At 37.6% G+C, this 22,034-nt stretch overlaps 1 protein-coding gene across 3 annotated transcripts in view; it reads left to right on the forward strand.

Annotated features, from left to right (window-relative positions):
- The first annotated feature begins 2,990 nt into the window (after positions 1–2,990).
- LOC144082330 (mitogen-activated protein kinase kinase kinase kinase 4-like) overlaps positions 2,991–22,034 on the forward strand; it is a 29,049-nt gene continuing 10,005 nt past the window's right edge. For 2 of the 3 annotated variants that reach the window (XM_077609401.1, XM_077609402.1), the window contains exons 1-19: positions 2,991–3,137; positions 4,259–4,324; positions 10,069–10,125; positions 11,648–11,773; positions 11,888–11,998; positions 12,848–12,938; positions 13,031–13,161; positions 13,420–13,474; positions 13,580–13,658; positions 14,918–15,090; positions 15,483–15,555; positions 15,762–15,885; positions 16,270–16,365; positions 16,444–16,578; positions 17,762–17,821; positions 18,848–19,180; positions 19,946–20,077; positions 20,287–20,421; positions 21,623–21,693. In XM_077609401.1, the coding sequence (XP_077465527.1) occupies positions 3,081–3,137; positions 4,259–4,324; positions 10,069–10,125; positions 11,648–11,773; positions 11,888–11,998; positions 12,848–12,938; positions 13,031–13,161; positions 13,420–13,474; positions 13,580–13,658; positions 14,918–15,090; positions 15,483–15,555; positions 15,762–15,885; positions 16,270–16,365; positions 16,444–16,578; positions 17,762–17,821; positions 18,848–19,180; positions 19,946–20,077; positions 20,287–20,421; positions 21,623–21,693 (2,105 nt within the window). In that variant the 5' untranslated portion in view covers positions 2,991–3,080. The remainder of the gene's footprint in view (positions 3,138–4,258; positions 4,325–10,068; positions 10,126–11,647; positions 11,774–11,887; positions 11,999–12,847; positions 12,939–13,030; positions 13,162–13,419; positions 13,475–13,579; positions 13,659–14,917; positions 15,091–15,482; positions 15,556–15,761; positions 15,886–16,269; positions 16,366–16,443; positions 16,579–17,761; positions 17,822–18,847; positions 19,181–19,945; positions 20,078–20,286; positions 20,422–21,622; positions 21,694–22,034) is intronic. The other variant, XM_077609404.1, reaches the window with a different exon arrangement.

Here is a 22,034-nt window from a genome sequence, read left to right on the forward strand (position 1 = left end):
ATCAGTCTATGATTTAGATATTTCTTAGGCCAGCAGAGAAGGCCTTGAAGGCCTTGACGGCACACCACTGGATGTACCGTAGTTTCATTAAATGATGTGTCCCTGTGTTAAATGAGTGTATAACTTACTATAGCTTAGCACTGGGTACATCATGCTTGGCTCATTACGTGAGGATGTATAATGATGATTTAGAAATGTAACGTTCATTTCACGGCGCAGCAGCTTGTGAAATTCATTTCTGAAATTTTCTGGGTACTCCACAATGGATATGTGGCCTGGATATTTCCAATTTGTCACACTTAGGCATAATTTTCTTGGTGTCAGTGCATGCAGTATCCTCAAACTATGTGAGAAATACTAATTTTTCATTAAATGAAAACATAGTGCTCAAACTACATCTGGAGAAGATTGGCACTATTATTTAATTGCATTGCATACAAAAATAAAAATGTTAATCATTAAGCAATAGTTTTATTCATCGTACTTACCAATCAAATTTAATTAGTGATTTGCTATGCTCTTGTGGCATCTATTGCCAATTATAAACCAAACTACACGATACATACTGTCTTCTTCATTAATCTATGTGAGCCACAGACCAACGTACATTGATTTAATTTATTATTTAATGAATTTGTCCAAACTTTAGACATTACGTTTTTGAGCACATAATAATGTTCTTTAACAAGTAAGGGGCATCAAGCAAGTTGACAAATTAATGTAATGAGGTAAATATGAAAGAATATACAGACAATGAGTATGAGAAATCCAGGAGGTCCTCAAATGACCCTTAAACAAATACTGAGATATACACTGCGAAATGGGCGATGAATTCCATTACAATCACTCATGTCTCAATGTGACACCTACACCCACACTGGGGGAAGTGGGATCATGTTTAAAAAAAAAAATCATGCAGCGTGATTATCCCCTGTAACAAAAATCCACTTCAGGCCGTGTTTTACGGCAGAGGGCACCTGCACACTCTGTAAAAATAGAACCCTTGCAGTCAAATGAAACCAGTTTTCTTACAATGCTTTCCAAAATCATACTAGTTGCTGCGACCCGGCGGCTGGAGTGGTTAGCGCATTGACCTCACAGCTCTGGTTTCTTGGGTTCAAATCCAGGTCGGTCCACCTGTGTGGAGTTTGCATGTTGTAACCCGGGCCTGCTTGGATTTTGTCCAGGTACTCCGATTTCCTCCCACATTGCAATAACATGCATGGTAGGCTGATTGGACAACCCTAGTGAGGATAAAGCGGTTCAGAAGATGAATGAATACTAGTTGTTGATCACATGATAAAATGATAATGCATGGACTAGTGTTTGCAAAACTACAGCCTCCTGAGAATATGCTTAGACTGTGTTGAGGGTATTTATCATTTGTTGATTTCGTGTCCCTGTTTGAAAGAACAAAAATCAAAGAAAACTTTTACATACCAATAGACCACAGTTACTCACTGGAAGGCTGTTTTATTGTTTGGAAGAATGTTGTGTAGTTTTAAACTGCTTTACCGCAAAAGACACGTGGATGAGTGTGTAGGCAGCTGACCCTGGTGTGAACAGGGCCACTGTGTAACATTACAGAGAGAGCATTCTTTGCGACAGAATACATGCACGGGTGCACGCATTAACGCATGCGCACATAGAGGCTGCAAGCGAGTCCCTTGCCGTCGGTTGGCTGTGATCCTGTATTCTTATTTTTCTCTCTCCTTTAAATCAAAGACGCATAAAAGCAAATGCACATACCAACAGTGCACTTCATAAAGATCGTATTATTTTACCATGCTGGCCATGACTCATCAATTAAGGCATGACTTTTTCCCTCAATAATTTCCATTTTCATGTCTCATCCTAAAGTCTTGCTTCATTATATATGTATGTATGTATGTATGTATGTATGTGTATATATATATATATATATAAAGAAAAAAGATATATACTATATATACGTATATTTAATTGAAAAATTAAAAACGCATCAAAATTTAAATGGGCTGGCAGTGATTTAACATTATTTTATCCCAATAACGGGAATAGATGACAAACCCCTTTGGGCAGAAGAAACTGGCTTCATTTTTTTTTTAAGTAAAAAAATATGAATAATGTGACAGTGAATAATTGAGTTTATGTCCAATCCATATGTTTTGGGCTGACAAAAAAAATAATTAGATGGAGATGGACGTCCAATCCATTTCAAATGGGCTAAAAGAGTTGAAATATTTTTGGTAGTAGTTGTCGTTTCTAATGTGGCAAAAATCCTTCTGTCATACGAAACAACGGAATTTTCTCTTCAAGCGAAATGTTCCTATTTTTGGTTAGCGCGTAGGCCTCACAGTGGGAGACCTGTGTTCAAATCCAGGTTGGTCCACCTGTGTGGAGTTTGCATGTTCTCCCGGGCCTGTGTGGATTTTCTCTGGGTACTCCGGTTTCCTCCCGCATTCCACAGACATGCATGGGCTGATTGCCCCTAGGTATGTGTGTGTGAATAGTTGTTTGTCTCTTTGTGCCCTGCGATTGGCTGGCCACCAATTCAGGGTGTCCCCTGCCTCTGGCCCGAAGTCAGCTTTGATAGGCTCCAGCAACCCCCGTGACCCTAGTGAGGATAAAGTGGTTCAAAAAGTGAGATGAGAAGAGATGTGACATTTTAAGAGCTGCATTTCATTTTTTTTTTTTCAAATATATTGGGTTGGGGTAATGCATATCATAAAGTTTTACCTTGAGCTGAGATGTGTTGACTGCTGTTTATCAGATTTTATTGGCACTGATCACTGAAGGATTGTTGTCTGGTTTCTATGACTTTTGATAGAAAACGTTGTTGAAACAAATTGTTTTGCAGTAGTTACCTAAAATGCGTGAAATATCTACCGACCTGGTATACCTTAGACTTAGCATCCGGTAGGAATATTATTGTGAAAGGTTTATCCGGAAATGGTTGGCAATTTACAATTAGACTTGATGTGCAAGCAAAAGTTGAGAATGGACTCAAGAGACAAGTCCGTTAGTTTTGACGAAGACCAAACGAGAGGTTCCATGACTTGCCCGAAGTTATCAACACTTTGACAACATTATTGGCAGCAATGTTGAGAGAAAACACCACTAGAAGTTTGGACAGCATAGACCTTTCTGCACTGAGAGTAAGATCAGACAAATTTTGTCCAGTATTAAGGAAGCATTACTGTTTACGCCGTTGTGGGTACGCGGAAATGTTAACGACAATTTTAACTGGTTATCACTGTTTTTGTCGTTGTCACTATTTGCATGGTTTCGTGCTGCAGTTCTCTTTCATCATGTTTGAAACTGCATGATGTCTGTCAACTTGTTGAATGCTTTCTAAGAGATCTTTTAAGTGGTTGTTGTTGTTAGGCAGAATCACTTGGCTTAACTTTACGGTATTTACAAGGCGCATTTTTCTTAAGTCGACGCTTTGGATGCTTGACGCAAATAAGACAAACTACTTGTTTGCATTGACAACCAAATAGAATTTCATTGTACTATACAGTTAATGAATACAGCATTGTCAGAACGAAAAAAGTGGCCAGTTTTGGAGAATGTAAGTGATAATGTCATCCAGATTTGCAAATCCACTTCAATGGTCACCCCTTGGGAGCAACTGCATTTTTTTTCAGATGGGCCACAACTATGGGATACAGTTTTGTCCCAAATTCGAGGATTCGACTGTTTAATTCTTTGGATACCATTGACGGTGCTGTACGTCCAATCCATTTTCGCCCGTCTCAGCAAACCTGAGCATTTACTGCCAGTCCTTCCAGTTTAAAAAAAAAATGAACATCAATGGGGGTGTGGCCCGGTGGATGGAGTGGTTAGCATGTCGGCCTCACAGCTCTGGGGTTCTGGGTTAAAATCCAGGTCACATCCACCTGTGTCGAAGTTTGCATGTTCTCCATGGACCTGTGTGGGTTTCCTCCGGGTACTCTGGTTTCCTCCCACATTCCAAAAACATGCATGGTAAGCTGATTGGACACTCTAAATTGCCCCTAGGTATGTGTGTGATGGTTGTCCGTCTCCTTGTGCCCTGCGATCGACTGGCCACTGATTCAGGGTCTCCCCTGGAGTCAGTTGGGATAGGCTCCAGCACCCCCCGCGACCCTAATGAGGATGAAACGGTTCAGAAAATGAGATGAGATGAACATGATGAGTGATGTGCACCTATGATGTCAATTCTGCATGTATGTATAATGTGCACCTATGATGTCAGTTATATGTTATATATTTTTTTCTTTATCCAATTTTGAAGGATCCTGCAGGAATTTTTGAGCTGGTGGAAGTCGTTGGGAATGGAACCTACGGTCAAGTGTACAAGGTGAGTCCCTTGTAGGATAATATTATTAATGCAAAAAAAAGTGTGTGCAATAAGTTGTTGAATGTATGTAGGCCTTTGGCTATTTAATATTTTTAGTAGTTTTTGACAGAAAACATTGATTGTCACATCTGTTAACATTGGTTACCATTGATATAAATAGAGGTTTAATCCATTTGACATGGGAGGGCTTGTTTTGATAGCAATGAAAGGCCTTCTAAAATTAGATGGCATTGATATCTTTTGATCGTAGATGTGCAGCTAGGTATGGTTAGTTAGTTGCTTGGCTGTACGTATAGACATACTGGAGACACATTTCTTTTCTTTCTGTCTTTTACACACTGTTTCCTCTTGGATAGCTGCCATGGCACCATCTTGTCTCTATTTCATTTCTACACATCAGCACAGATTGATTTAAAAAAAAAAGACATTACCTCAGGCAACATGAATTTTAGCTAATCCGTTTGCAGGGGAAGAGATGCATGTTAGCTTCTTACACAAAATGGGTCAAACACTTCACCAGGACCACTGATGTCACATGTTTAATCGTCTTGGTTTAGTTGACTTCCTTTTAGCAGTATATTTTTGGTATCACGTCTGTCACCACAAATCACTTTTTCATTTTAATGACTTGAATGGTGAAAATTCCAGTAATCCGTTAAAGTTTGTTGTAATTTGACAAATTTGTTGCGAAAAAAACTTTTCTTTCAAAAATCTAGCTTTTAATATTTTGACCTGATTCAACTTGTATATTCATATCATTCTGGCACAGTACCAAAATGAAACACAGAAAACATAACACAAAATAACAATAAAACCATCAGCAAACTAAATATATATACCTGTTCATTCCAACAATATCTTTGCTTTTTGAAGCAGTCACAGTTCAAATGGGAGATTCGAGTGAGTGTTATGTAAATTTGAATGCGTGTAAGAAAGAGGTTGGCTGTGAGTCATGGTAAGATTTCCTGAAAAAGGAAATGTGGCAAAAGTGGCACAGTACAGCATGTGAATTTGCACACACTTGTTTTCTGACACAACTTTAGAAAAGTATATATATTTGATCTCATGACACACATTCATTGATTTCTTAACCAGTAAAAACAGGATGTGGAAGTATGCCCTGAGGATTGTGATAACCTTTGCCCTAAGATATGTTAAATACTTTGTTTCTACTTCCCTTCATAGTAATGAGCATATTTGCTTGTATGAAATACCAGCACTCTCATTTTCTTTAGTAAGGCAGAGACATTGTTCTGCCTAAAGTGATAAAGTGTTGTGGCATGTGCAATGGAGAGGACATTGTTTATGTTGCAACCACGAGCCCTTGCTGGAATTTCTCTAACACTAAATGTGATGCCTTGTTGTGTTGTGTTCACACTTTAGTTAAACCAGATTCTACTGGCACCGTACAGCTAAGCCAAAGTGTTATGGTGTCATCTCAGATATCTGTAGTGCCAACTCAATCAATCACACAAGTATGGTTATCATTGTGATGGTGGGCTAATTACACACTTTAATTATTTCATGATTAATTCAAGTTTTGTTTTAACACTAATATACTAAGAAATGTGTTGTGTTACAGAGTATTTTAGTTGATACATAGTAGAGGAATTGATCAATATGATAATGTGCCTGTCTCAGTTTGTTTTCTGTAGCTGTAATTTAAAAAGAAAAGATGCACTATGCAGTTTTCAAGCTGCTAGTTAGGATTTTAATGTAGCATTCTTTCACTCTGTATTTTGATCACTAATGCTTAGTACAGTAAATACAAAGCTACAAAGCATCTCTCAGCTCAAAGATTACCCCTTCTTGTAATTAATATTACCACTCATCAGATAAAATGTAAATTAGTTTAAAATGTTCAAAATGTTTATTAAGTTTGTATGTGTTGTTTATGAAGCAGGTGAACATGCTCAGGTTAAAGCAATGAGGGGGGGGCTAACAAAAACATTAATCGCAAAGTGATTTGAATGATATTTTGTGAATTATTTAGCATCTTGGATTGGAGTATGTTTTTCCTCTGCATTTTCCGATGCAAGATATTTTATGTTGCTGCTTCGTTATGTCTTTACGGTCAAGGTATAGGAGACAATTTATTTATAGACAATATATTTTTGACTAACATGTTTTTTTTCATAAATTAAGTAACACAGTTCTTGCTGGTTAACAATTTTTTTTAAAAAAATGATAGCAGAATGTAGCAACTTTTCATACACAACCCTATCATCAAAAGGAACAGTTTTATAAAAACTTGTAGGTTGTAAGGTACAACAGGCCATTTAAGGTACTTTTTGTGTCATGCTATAAAGCAATTGTGCATAAAAAATTGCAAAAAGGAAAATCTAACAAGAATTGACTCAACTCTATTGAATAGGACAGGTTTAGAAGCACTAAAAAAGTCTACCATGTGATTGGGACATTAGCTTTGCATCCACACAAGAAAGAACTCACTGTGGTAATCAAAACTGTCACACTATTACTAACTTATTTTGTCCCGGATAATAAATCAAAAGGGGGATTTCACGTCACACTATCAACAACAAATTAATGCTACCATTGTTATTAAAAAATCTATCGTCTCATTAATGTGTAGATGACAGTACCGCGCGTTTTGCGTTCAACATCTTGGATATTTGAGCCAACGTCTTGAGATTAGGGTTAGCCAGCTGTTTTTTTAATTATTATTATTGAATTTATCATTAATAAGATCATTTATTTATATAATTTTTATTTTAATACGTCTCCTCGTGCCCTGCGATCGGCTGGCCACCGATTCAGCCTCTGGCCCGAAGTTTGCTGGGATAAAGTAGTTCAGAAAATGAATGAATGTTTTACATTTCATGATTTTATTAGTATAGTTTGGATGTTTTAGCCCTACCCTAACAAATAGGAATGACTATTCTTGTTGACCTTGCGAACTATTTATAGTTTCTTTTTCATTTCTGCGTAAGCCTTTTCCTCACGGCTTCCATGTCCAACATTACATGGTAAAACTATTGGATAAATGGGACAAAGAACCTTTTTATGAAAGTTTGATAGTCTTAGAAAAATATTATCGAACAGAAATTCTATAACTGGAGTTCTGTTTCAAGCCATTCTTGATGGGCTGCATTTTTGTACTCTAATAATTAGGGATACAGCCCGACTTGGTTTGTCATATTTGAGAATGGGGAAAAAAAACATAAAACAAGAAGAATTGTAGCCAATTCCAACACTCAGACACTGTTGAGGAGGATTGTGCCTCAGTCATCGTCTTGTAATCGTTTTTTCTCAACTCATGCATGCATGCAAACGCATACACACAGAAGGGCGTTTCCCTGTTTGCAAAAGGAACTTCCCTTCTGTGTGAGAGACAGCGTTTCTCTGAGTATATGTGTGTACAGAGTACGTGTGTAAGATATTTTGTCTCTGTGTTGTAATGTAAACATTGTTTCTTCCCCAAAGCATTCGACACACCACTTTTGAACGTCCCTGTTGGTTATCAATAAAATTAATGATAAAAAAGAAATGCAAATGTGCAGCATGAACGTATGTTGAGATGTTTTTTGGTCAGCCAAAGGTCACTTATACTAACCCTTCCTCATTATTCTGCTCTCACAGCTGATGTCTTTGACATCATTGTGAAACGACGCACACGCAAAAAGCCAGGCTGTACCCTAATGCAATCCTTAAACATGAATCACTCAGAGTTGCTTAAATCGTGTTGGTTTCAAAATTTTTACTTCCTCTCTTTTGGGACTGAACGGTTGGGAACATCTTCCAATTAAAGTATTTTTTGTAAGGAGCATAAAAGAAAGAAAGACTAAGTGGAGCCATGGGAGAGCGCAAGGGAGGATAAAGGAAGGAAGACAGAGGTGAAAGGCAGAAAGTCTGAGCACACGGGAGGAAGGAAGAGGTAGAGAGCATGATGAAAACTAGAGAAGAGAAAAGCAGCTAATAGCCTGCATGTGTTGCTTTCACGGGTAACATTTTTGATTCCAACATCCGGCAATAAAAGATGGGACCAATATTTTTTTTATTTTTTAAATTTTAATCCAAAGAAGCACCAATTGCTCCTGGACATCGTTGATCAAGTTGATCCCAAAAGAATTCAACCAACCTTGTCCACTGATCGCTTCTAGAGTCAGTTAGCCACATTAAACCGCTAGCTTTGAGTCACAGACATTTATGGTCATCAATATGAGCATATAAATAAACTTGTTTGGTTTTATCATCTTTCTGAGCACAATATGTTGATGTGTGAAGCGGTGGAAATTGTATAGTTATTTAATAATGACACTCTGGTAATTGTTTAGTGGCTGGGACATGGCCTCATTAGTATACTCTGTCTTTCTTGGTGACTAAATCAGAAATACCTGTTTAGTGAATGCACAGATTTGGCTGACATTTAAATCTTTTGCATGTGTACGTATGTTTACTCAGCTGCCAAACGTTTACATCTTCCTCTGCCCTTGCCTGTAGACTCACACATCCACCCCAATGGAAAATGTCTTTGCAAGTCTGTTAATGGCTTCATCAATAATTTTCTTATCTTTTTGTGTGTTTCGCACAGATTTCATACAAAATTAGCATACTTTTATTTTATTTTTTTAAAGGGTTTTGGGGTAGTGTACTGGAGACTTTAGAACTGTTAGAATGAATTGTAGCTTTTACATGTAAATTGCGTCTACTTATGAAAAATCCAAGTTACGAAACTACTTCTGTTACAAATTAATTGACTATATTTTATTCCAGTCGACAATGAACAGCAGTTGATTTGGAAAATGTTTTCCCTTTTGTCAACTTGCTGTCTGTTTTATGAATGTCTGTATTGTATCTAATTAAAAAATGTATGAATATATTATTGTAACCTTTTTGCTGGCACAATATTTATAGAGTACTCTGACACAATGTAGCTGTGTGTGTTTGTCATCAGGGACACAATTTGTGTTCATCTACATGTATGTTTGTGGCTATGTGTCAGATTTCTCCAGCATTTCCATAAATGTGTAGGATAATTCTATTTGAGATATATTGAACCGTGGCAGAAAGTGCTTGCGCTCATTAATTCTGGTTGAGAGCTGTGTGTGTGTGTGTGTGTGTGTCAGTTATGCATGCGGTTAATAAGTAGAAAGCTCCGCATTCATAACTTAAGGTGGCAGCACTGTTAACAGACACAACTGAGAAAGAATAGACAGGAAGGCCTTTTCCTTATTTATCACTGGCATACTCATATGCCAAAATTCTGTGCCATTATGGAAATAATGTCAAGCATGGAATGAATAAGGAGTAGGAGGCTCTATAGTAGCTCTCACACCTATTTTATTAATCCATGGTGTTCCTTGTGAGTAATATCAGCTCTCTGTCAGATTGTCTCTTTAGTGGGTACTCGTTCAGTAGACAGGCGCAGTGTCATCGAATTAACCACTGCGCCTGTCCATCAGGCCTATACTGTGACAGATCGCACATATATGTAACTATGTTGTTTAGATTAAACAGTTTAATTCAGAAAACTATGCACTTCTTTGAAGCAGCCTGGCGACTGAGTAGTTAGCGCACCGGCCTCACAGTTCTGGGGTCGTGGTTTCGAGTGCAGGTTGCGAAATGTATTTGTTTAAAAATATTTGACTTTGCAATCAGTCACTATCAAACATTAGATCATGAGTACAAGCTTCTACCAGCTAAAATGACTATTATGTTGTTATGTTTAATACATGTTATGGTTCAAATATTCCAATGCAAATTTCATCCATATTTTCCAACAGGGTCGTCATGTCAAAACTGGCCAAATGGCAGCGATCAAAGTCATGGAAGTCACAGAGGTAAAGTCATATTATGTCTTTATTCATGGTAAAGAAAAAAAATCAATAATGATCATGTTTTTATTTTGGACCTAAAGATGGCAGATATCTGCCATAATGTTAATATATATGTTCACTTTTGTTAATATATACTATATTCACTTATTTTATTTTGCAACATTTCAGTACCTGTCAGTACCTTCAACATTTCAGTACCTGTCAATTTCATATTAGTGACAAAAGCACTTGATTTGTTGGGAAAAAAAATCCACACCCACCTGCATAAGGGTGTTTTCTTGCCCATTTCATAATATTTTATAAAATATTTCCAGCTAATTTTGGGGGGGCTCCGTAATGCAGTTCACAGAGCACTGTTGTTGTTTTACTTTTTTAAATCTTTGAATCTTTACTGGAATCAAATACGTACAGATTTTTACAAAAACTCGATAGAGTAACTGTAAGTTTATAAACTTATCGTGGTTTACAGTCTGTAAGGTGACCAATTAAATTTGGCAGGAACTGAGCTGTTGCAGCGGAGATATTTTGGGCCGGTTTCCCCCGCATTTCAAGGTGCGCTGCCACAGTGGTGTCGCTATCTCGCTATCTTCGGCACCATCTTTCTCAAAGGCCCCCGCCCCCTTTTTTTTTCTTCTCCTGAATCTAATTTTAGTATGAGCAGATGTCAGTCATAGCCAAACTGGCTGCAACATTTTTGTATCATTGCAACATCTTTTTTTATTTAAGGATTTTTTGGGGGGCCATAGATGTATAGCGGACATATTTTTTGTGCGTTTCTAGATTTCAATAAAGATAACATCATTTGATTGCTATTCTTACTTGACACACCTTGATATTGTGTGCTTGTCGTCTTACAGCTGTATATTGGAACAGACAGGTGAGAAAAGACTAATTGAGTGACGTTGACAAATAAGTAAAAGGTGTGTTAATAAAAGCATGTGGCAGCTGGATTTTTACCCCAAATCTCTGGGTTCACTAACCCTTGAAATTGTTGAGATTTATTTTTTTTTAAATTAAAAAATTACATGATTACGTTATACAATTGTCAATTTTTAGAAGATGTATGACTAGATCCAATTTGTTTTTCGTGAAATCAGCAATAATGAAGACCCGTTTAGAGACCTAGTAATTTAGAATTATGATATAATCTGTCAGACTCAATTGGTGCTTAGTGTTGTTTATTGACAAACCCAAATTGTAAGTAAACCACAATCATCAAATGAGATTGTGAACACTGTTTCAACCCACTAAAATGTTGCTGATGTCAATGTTTTGTGTAATGCCCAGCTGTATCTGGGTCCAAAAAGCATTGCAATACTTAATATTCGCCTGCCTTTGTCTCAACACACACTCCCAAACAAATACAGACTCAAAGCAGGATGTCTCGTGTTTGGGATAGGGGTGAAAGTTTAACTTCTAACCCCTTCTTTTAACTAGTTATGTTAATAGACTTGACTAAACTAAAGTATACCTTTCTTTCTGTAAAGACACTTAACCAACCCTCTCCCTTGTCACTTTTATATAGGAGGAAGAAGAGGAAATAAAGCTGGAGATCAACATGTTAAAGAGTTATTCTCATCATAGAAACATTGCTACGTATTATGGAGCTTTTGTTAAGAAAAGTCCTGCAGGACAGGACCATCAGCTCTGGGTTAGTCCCTTCACAGCCAGTGTTTTACATATTTATATTCCTAAATATGGCAGGTCTACTATATTCTTATACTTGTTTTTTATTTTTTACATGTGATGGCATCTGTCTATTTAGTTGGTGATGGAGTACTGTGGAGCCGGCTCGGTGACGGACTTAGTAAAAAAAACAAAGGGTAACTGTCTGAAAGAGGACTGGATTGCATACATCTGCCGAGAGGTGCTCAGGGTAAAGTTACACAAATACACCAGATGAACGCATGACTAGATGTTGATGGAATCCATTTTTTTAATGTGCTGTTGTGCATTTTTGACTGCTTACCGAAACCTGTCAAATCAGAGTCAGACTTTGTGTCCCATCTATCACTTTCATTGCTTCCAGACAGTGAAGGCATTGGTGCTTGGGAATACACACTTAACACATCTATAGAATGCATCTTGTTACTCTATTTCTATGTGGACACATACATTTCATAGTTTGGACTCTTGTGGAAGCATCCGAGAAAGTCTAAACTGACACGAATGTTTCTTGATTTTTAAGGAAAACATCTCCTCTCATGTTTTCCCACTGTGACTTTCACAGTGTAAGGGATTTGTTTGTTATTTTGTCATTGTTATGATTATCCTCATAAGCCAATGCAAGGTCCTGAGAACCACTTTCTCATTAAAATTTAGAACATTCTGAGAAATTATACTGCTTGAAGGATAAAGACCTCTGGAATTTTGCCAGTGTTTTTTTTGCTGTTGTCAGCCATACTCTCTTCATATTGTTTCAACATCATAACAGACACAACCACAAGACACTCATCATTGTGGGATGAAGTCATTGTCACAATGAGGACTCACTTCCTCTGTTTATTTAACCCCCTTTGAAGGAGTGAGAGCCCCCACATGCGTAAAATTGTGCCATTCATTAGTATCCTGTTCTACTGCTCTCCACCACTTAAACTACTAATAGTTGTTGGTATTTTTTCCTGAAGGGGAAAAGCATCTCAACAAGTTTGAAAAACTGTTCCCTTATTGAGCGAATGTTTATGACCTCATTTGTCATCTGACTATGTGCATATTTGTCCTCCAGGGTCTTTCCCATCTCCATTCCCATCATGTGATTCACAGGGACATTAAGGGACAAAATGTTTTACTTACAGAGAATGCCGAAGTAAAACTTGGTATGACACATGGACACATGAAAATCAATGCAGGCATAACAATACTAGCTTTATAGGTTCCCTTATTGTCAGTTCTATTTTGTGTGTTCTAGTGGATTTTGGTGTTTCCGCACAATTGGACAAGACGATTGGTCGACGAAACACTTTCATAGGAACTCCTTATTGGATGGCACCAGAGGTTATTGCATGCGATGAGAATCCAGAAGCCACATATGACTACAGGGTATGACAAAAAAAACACATTTCTGAAGTTAGAGGTCGACCATTGAACAAAAAATGAAAGGCACTTATTCATCACAGGTTGTTCTTACATAAACATTGGCGGATTGACCAAAGTGCCGATAAATGTTAAAAAGTTTCAAATACTTGTTTTTGTTCAACTTTTTTCCGCTTGCAGACAGTCACGTAATGTGGCGAGTTCATCAAAAAGTTGTGTGTGCAGTGCACCCAATTTAAACTTATTTTCTATCTTTCTTAACAGAGTGACCTCTGGTCTTTAGGCATCACTGCTTTAGAGATGGCAGAAGGAGCCCCTCGTAAGACATTTGATGCATATTCCTTTTTTTTTCAAATTATTTTCCCCACTCAGGATTCATTGTGTGATTCTTTTTCCTTTGTACCTCATGAATGTGTGTGTGTAGCGCTGTGTGACATGCATCCTATGAGAGCTCTGTTTCTGATTCCACGCAACCCTCCACCAAGGCTTAAATCTAAAAAATGGTGAGTTTGAAGATGCCTACACACACTAGAACGTTGCACCGAAGTGAATTGATCCCACTCCCTTGCTTCATGACGCAAGATTCAATGCAATCCCACACTTATTCCTCATTTTTTATAGTCAACAGTCAGGTTTTAAAAATGCTATTGTTTTTAATCTTTTTTTAAATAATTATTGTATTTTTTATATTCATTTTTTTATATTATTAATACACAATTGGGGTGGCCCAGCGGATGAGTGATTAGTGCCTCAGTGCGTCGGTCTCAGAGTTCTGGGGTTCTGGGTTCGAATCCAGGTCGGTCCACCTGTGTGGAGTATGCATGTTCTCCCTGGGCCTGTGTGGGTTTTCTCCGGATACATGCATGATAGGCTGGTTGGACACTCTAAATTGCCCCCTATGTATGCGTGAATGGTTGTCTGTCTCCTCGTACCCTGCGATTGGCTGGCCAGCAATCAGGGTGTCCCCCGCCTCATGCCCGAAGTCAGCTGGGATAGGCTCCAGCACCCCCCACGATCCTATTGAGGATAATGCGGTTTAGAAAATGAATGAATGAATGAATAATAAGCAATTTGAGACACGTTTGAGAAAATGTGAACGTCTTCAATAACCCTGTGTTGCCTTTCCAACACAATAGTAGAAAAAAGTAATTCTCATTTAAGTTCCTAGCTTGCGTCAGACTCATTTCCTTCACTCTTTGTATAATAAATGTACCCATCAAATTTGAACTGGCAGTAGAAGCATCCTGTCCTTCATTCACTATTCATTTCATAGGATACACATTCATAGCATTCACAGCCTTCACTAGCTTGAACAGTCGAAGATAGGTACGTAGTTCTCTGCCATGGCCAGCTTCTTTGCAGTTCCATGTATATGATTATTATTTTTTTTAAATTACCCCTATACGAGAGGTTTTAGTCCTTCAGCCTTCCGGTGTTTTCAGCTGTCCTCTTTACATTGGATATAGTACTGCTTGAGACTATGATGGAACACGAATTGCCAATTTATAAAGGGATTTTTAAATAATAGGTCTTAGTTCTTACTACCTAATTCCAGGTAAGTTAAAGTTCTCTGGCAAAATATTATTTAGAAAATGTTTGAATTTGCAGGGAATGAAGATGAAACCATTTTACTGTATTTTAACTACAAAATAGTGACAGTTGCATTGCATTTTCTCAGACCAATTACCATTTTCGGGCCACGTTTTATACACGTTATCATTTTTGAAAAATTATGTGTTTTGCTTCTTTTTATCTTTCACAGGTCCAAGCGCTTTCTGTCATTTATTGATACCTGTCTAGTTAAGAACCATCTCCACCGAGCTACAACCGATGTTCTACTGAGGCATGCCTTCATCAGAGATTTGACTAATGAGAGACAAGTTCGCATTATGCTTAAAGATCACCTTGACAGAACCAGAAAGAAAAAGGAAAAAGGTAACTAATGCTTTAATGCACTAATTATGATGATTTTTTATATATTTATTTTTTTATACAGGGAACACTTAACTCATTCGCTGGCATTGATTGTGCTAGGTGTCCACTTCGTTTTGACTAGATGAAAATGAATTAGACGTTTATCAACATCAAATTCATGCAATGAGTAAACTACTACTAAAAAATAAAAAGTATTGCTTGGGGCTGTGACCAGTATCTATTTTAGTTTTTTTGGTAGACTAAATACATTTTAAATGTATTAGTTTTCTAGAAGTAATCGTACTAGAATTCACTGTAGGAAAATTGGATACCCTAATTCAGAGCATTTCTTTTGAGGTCTGTAGAAAGAATGGTTAACTAAAAAATAATATATTATTTTGCTCACTTCTCAGATGGCCCAGAGTACGAATACAGTGGAAGTGAAGAGGAAGAAGATGAGGTCACAGAGGAGGAGGGAGAGCCAAGGTAAGTTTGACAACAAGAGGAGCAAAAATAAATATATACTACGGAATAAGATGAATTAAGTCACTATATTAAACAAGGCAATAATGCAGAAGTTTGTCTTGCTATTATTTAGTATCATGGGCCATTCATCTGGTATTTGGGACTAGAAATGTACTTGGCTTAATATTTCTCTTCAATGATTTTTGTCTTTTCAATGCGTCTTCTAGCTCAATAGTGAATGCTCCTGGTGAATGGACTTTGCGGCGGGAGTTTCTGCGTTTACAGACTGAAGATCGAGAAGAGAGCAGCCATAGAAGGAACAGAATTGTCGTGGATCAGCAGAGACAACAGGTCTAAATGATTAGATTTTATGGTTAACTTTTTTTAAACACACATCACAATGTTTTAATACAATCATGAATTTTCTTATGCAAAGTAATTTACATTTACGTACATTAATTTTGTAGTTCATCAATGCAGTTTTCACTTTTGGTTACACCTTTTTAAATCCAATTTAATTGCCGTTGGTGCTGATGCAATACAGTATCATATAGCACGATGGCAAGCATGCTTTGCTGTTTGCTAAATTTTGTGTCATTGTGCCTCTTTACATTCAGGTTTTACCATAATTATCTAACATACAGCATACATTTGTTGTGCAGTGTTAAACATACGGGGAAACACTTGGTTAAAAAAAAACATCATATCAATTCGGGTTTTGTCTTGCCGTTGCAGCAAGTAGCAGAGCAAGAACTATACAAGCAGCAATTACTCGCTGATAGACAGAGGAGGATTCAACATCAACTTGAGAAACGACAAATTTTGGAAGATGTAGGTGCAATTTGTTAGATTAAGATAACTTTTAAAGCCAAAATGAAATCAACTTGTATTTTACTGGAATCTTTCCAGGAACAGATGCGAAAGTTGTCTGATGGTGCCTTCCAGTGGGCAGAACTACAAGAGCTTATGCTTGGTGAGGAATCTGAAAACCATGACAACAGGATGGTAAAGAATGACAAATATCAGAGAAATGAAAGAACACAGGTAAAGATCATATTTTTTTATTCTACGGCACATTGTCTACCAAAATAGGGCTTCATGTAACTACACAATTCCAGGGGAAATGGTTGTGAAATTTAATATGGGAAATAGCCTCAGACAAATTGCCCAAAAGTAGTGTAACATTTGTTTTCTTTATAGTTCAATTAAAATTTGTGATTTTTTTTTTTGTTAAAACACTATCCGGCGCATCTCACCATGTTAGGATTTTCTAGAGAAAGTTGAAAAGAGGTGACTGTAAAATATTTAGAACATCAGCTAACAGCCTCCCACATCTTGCAATCTGTGAATATTTTAGACCTCACCTCTTAGAAGTCATCTTTAGACTACTAAGTATTTTGTGTGTTTGTGTGTGCATGCATGCATGACTAAATATGTCACTAACGTATACAAATTATTGTGTGTTGAGAACATATTAGTACATGCATGCATGACTCAAAATTCCCCAAAGTTTGGTTGACAATTGGAATCTGTATTTGACCATTACCTATAAGGTCTAGAGTTGCTTTAATCTATAAAATCCAAAATATTGGGGTAAAAATAAGTTAAATATTTTCAATATAATACAGGCTTTTGATGTTGGTAAAAGTCCAAGATACAGTGGTACCTCGAGATACGACCTTAATTCGTTCCGGGACAAAGCTCGTATGTCGATATTCTCGTAACTCGAACGAACGTTTCCCATTCAAATGAAATGAACTAAAAACAAATTAATTTGTTCCAACCCTCTGAAAAAACACCAAAAACAGGATATTGGATTGGACTTTTAGCACCGGTGAATCGTAATATAACATAAACAAATTTAAATGAACTTGGATTACGATGCAGACACACTCAAAAATAAATTTAATCTAACCTTACACTAAATTTAATCCTAGACTTATCCTAGAGATAATTATTTGCTCGAAATTTTGCTCGTATGTCTGGGTGCTCGTATGTCGAGGTGCTCGTATGTCGAGGTACCACTGTACTAATAAATGTCCAAAAAGTATGAATCTTAATTCTGTTTATTGCTACTGTATTTATCATTAGTATTTAGTGCACGTCAGCCTCCCAAATTCATAATATTATTAGCAAAAAGTAATTGTAATCCCCATGATAAGTGACTGTCCTGAGATAAAAGCCAACACAGTTTTATGGCTTTTTTGTATTCCTTTGTCTAAAACAGGACTATGCAGATAACCAATGGAAGGCTGATGTGTTTATAAGACCTGTGGACTCAGAGCAGGTCAGTCATTTTCAAGACTTTCGATGTTTTTTACATACGCACGAGATAGAGTCAGTGATTGCCTGCAATCCACTTTTGTGTGTACAACGCAATGACCAGTGAAGACAGTCGTGAGCAAGGAAATGGAGTTCAACTTCCATTTGAATGTGGCACATTTATTTTACATTTAAAATATACAAGAGACAGTTGCTATGTGCATGTATGTGTCTGTCCCTAGGCTACAGGAATCAGAGTCAGTGAGATCAAAATGGGGAAATAATACAGCATGCTCCTATGAGCAGTTGTTAATTTAGAAAAAAAAGAATTTAGTTCAGCCATGCATTTTTAGACCTTTGGTAGTACAGTCTATGTTCATCATTTTGATGTCAAGCGGTGAGAGAGGGCTTAGTTTAGAATTTCTGTGTTTGCGTCGGACTCCTGTTAAAACTGTGAAAGAAGGCCGTGACATGCACAGTGGAATTTTAGATCTTGACAAGCTTTAAAGCCAATGTTTATCACAGCAGGCGTTTCATTTTGTTTTAGAGCCCTTTCTGTCTCGACTCCTTGCTGCATGTCTTCTCTTCCTTTCCTTGTTTTCTCACTGTTAGCCTCCCTCTGGCATCACAGTAGGCAACCCTCTTCTTTTTACAATTTAGTTTTCCTGTCAAGTATTTCTTTTAATATGTTGCTATTATTGTCAACATTACAGCAGCATGCCCCACTAGTCTGTTAGGAGTGGATGATACATAAAAAAAAAATCATAAAAGTGTTGTGTCGTGTAATGCCATACCATAATATGTCAGGTATAATACATTCTTATTCAAGGGTTTAAAATATTTTGGATGATCATCGTAATATTTTCAGAAGTTGACATGAGCATAAGTGTATCTGACCATTGTAGAACAGAATTAGAAATTGTTTTAAAAAAAATGATATACTGCTGATAAAGCAAATGGGGTGATAGAGTCCCTCATAATGTTCCGAAATGATGCTTCATTAGTCGCTTCCTGGCTCTTTCTACGTGTGCTTTCCATGTTTGCTGCACAGAGAGCTGTGGCTCCAAACCAGCTGCTTCAGCTTAAAGACAAGCATTTGCAGCCTCATCTTCAGTCACCAGCCAAATCCCAGCCACTGAGCCAGCATCAGCAGCCCTCATCAGGCAGGAGATCCCACCGCACCCTGCCTAAAGACCAAACGCAGCTCCTCTCCCTGCAGCATGACCACAGACACAGAGAAAGAGAGAGGGACCAGGAGAAGCAAAGAGAAAAGCCAGAGGCATCTGTCCAAAAGCTAATGGCTAACAGCGGGAGCAAAGGCTCTCCTGCCGCTACCACTGCTGCTTCCTTGTCCAGCTGCCCCGCAAACTGCCAGCGCTCAGTGGTAAAGCCCTGTGTTCCTTGGCTATCAACACCTTTTTATCACAGCCATTCCCTGCCTTGTGTTACAGTCTGCCTGTCCTTGGTTGTGTCCTTCTGTGTGCGCAAGTCTCTCAACTTCTCTTTTGATGCTCCTGTTTCCACCTACTCTGCCCACCCTCAATCTTTCTGATTCATGCTTGGGAAGAAAATTAGTGAAATTATTTGGTAAAATATGGTTAGGTTGACTGCTGGGTACGACCAAACGATATTGGAAAAAACTGACAATGTGTCGTTTGGGGGTTTGAGATCTATTGCGAGATTGAAAATTGAAGATCTTTGCCCAAATGACTTGAATAACTCTGTTTGAGACCCACTTTGGTTGACCCACCATGGCCACATTGTGTTAGTGTAAAAGATATCCAGTAGATAATGACTGCACAAAATAGACGATGTAGTATTTAACGCTGTATTTCATAGCAGGAGGCTGTGCGGAGCATGGCGCAGCTTGTATCTTTTCTGAAGCAAAACAAAAGTTTCAGGGGAAAAAAATCTCAGGTCCTACATTGGGAATATTTCACGATGGCGATGGATAAAACTATATATCTTGCAGGCTAACTTACTGCTGGGCATACAAATCTAAGGACTTGGAGGCTTGGAGCCCTCATTCGAAATGAATGAATGAATACAGATGTTCTTGACTTCTCTGAATTTTTATTCTATTATAGGACTCCAGAATAGACTTATTTATAACCACACACTTACAACTACAATCTGCTTCACGTTTTAGATGGACCAGGATTCAAATTTAGCCAAGATGCTTCTAGCTGCTGGACTTCCCAGTGAGATGCAGTCAAAGTTAGGCTCTGGTAGCAGTTCTAGTCCTTGTACCCCAGCCATGCAAAGAGCTCACATCTACCAGGTATTTTACACTTATGTCATGAACATCAACTTAATTATATTGGAACCCTTAATATAATCAAAACTATCCCTGCAATGCATTTTTCTATTTAAAAAAAAAGTTTTTGTTTTATTTTCAGAGATTTTTTCCCCAGTTCTTAAGTTTACAAGACATCGGTTTTTCTATTAATTCACCCAATGTTATTTTGTTTGTTTGTTTTTCTCCCCCAGAATGCAAATTTGCGCTCAAGTCGAGTAGCGTCTCACAGCAGCTCTATGTCAGATATGGCTGTCTCTGCTTTGTCCCCTTTCACACCTGTGTTGCCCTCTGATGATGTCTTCTGGGACTCTGAGACACCACCCAAGGTAGGGTTTCTCTTCTGTTTTTTTATCATTATTTTTAAAAATAGATTTCTGATCATTATCACTGAAATAAGCACTTAATTAATTCAGGTTTGGGTGAATGAATAAATAAATAAAGTAACATGCATACACACACACACACGTTTATTTATTTTATCTCACACAGTTGGCACCCTGAACATAGTTTGTAATTAAAGTCATATGCAAGGCCAGGTTTATTGTGTTTGTAACCATGTAGCTGGCAAATTTCCAATACTAGAAGGAAGTCTTTGTGGCTGGGATGTAAACTTTCACATAGTTTTGTCTTTTTGTGTGTGCTAAGCATCCTGTGTCCACCAGCATGAGGTTGGCATGAGTGAGTGTTTGAAGCTTGCAAAAGTGCCTTGGATGGCAGGAGACCTTTTATGCCTTTCCTAACTGTTTACAAACGAACGTCTATGAGTCAAATACACGCTTCACACTTTTTCTCTCCACTGTTCTCCGTCTAATAGACCTGCTATCTCGCTACTTCCTAACAAAATACACCATTAGGTGTATTTACTAACAACAGCATATGGATTTAATTGGACAACTCATAACTACAACAGCAACAGCACCGGCAATAGAGCTGTCTATTTGCTAATGTTATGTTGTTGAACTAGCAGGAGGCCATATGGAGTCAATAGAGCAGTTAATAACTCAATCTCTCCCGTGATTGCAGTTTGGCGTTGAAAACAGTACCACATGCCGTAACCTGACACCAATGTGTGTGTGTGTGTGTGTATTGGTGCATGTATGGGTGTGTGGACAGGAAATAGAAAGCTTGCATTTAAACTTTAGCTTCCTTCGCTGTCTTGTAAGACAGACACTGATGCATTCCAATTTTTCATAATTAAATGCACATCAAACTTATTATCATTCAATATTTTTTATATCACTCTATACTCGCCTCTCTGCCCTCTAAGCTCAAACTTGAATTGAAAATGCAAAGCACCTCATGACTGAGGAGACTGATCGATCATCAGTATTTAAATAGCGAATTGTTCGGGGTGGAAAGGCAATATTTAAACAGCACAGACAACTTAAGTTTTGACTTTGCTTAAACGTTGCCTGTGTGAGCCATCCCCAATTGGAATCTTTCCACACAAAATGTGCTTGTTCAAAATATAGTTTGTTTAGGCACTGCTTTCAGTATATGTAATAAAATATTATTGGTATTTCACAGGTTCCTGAACGAACTACCTCTAAGTTCTACTGCAGAGAACTGGTGAAAGCACACAAGAGGGCTGCTTCCAGGTAGCAGAAGAATCTTTTTATATTTTTAAAATTTTTCACATAGCACTGGTGATGCGAGAGCTCCCTTTAGTGGTGCTGCAAAAAAAATCACTGAAAAACTGGAAAAGTTACAGTGAGAGCGACTGAATATTTCTAAATGTGACTATGACATTGTTTATTAATGTTGATCTCTGGTCACTCATATTATGCAGGGAGTATTTGAATTTTTTGTAAAGTTTGACTTTTAAAATACTGCAAACTTGGGCTATTGTTTCACCTAAATTGTCTTTTTAAGAAAAAAAAGACAAGAAAAACCTTTAGGCTTTATTTATTTTTATTTTTTTTATTTCACTTGTTAACAT

This window comes from Stigmatopora argus, chromosome 9, assembly GCF_051989625.1.
Source record: "Stigmatopora argus isolate UIUO_Sarg chromosome 9, RoL_Sarg_1.0, whole genome shotgun sequence".
Lineage (NCBI taxonomy): Eukaryota > Metazoa > Chordata > Actinopteri > Syngnathiformes > Syngnathidae > Stigmatopora > Stigmatopora argus.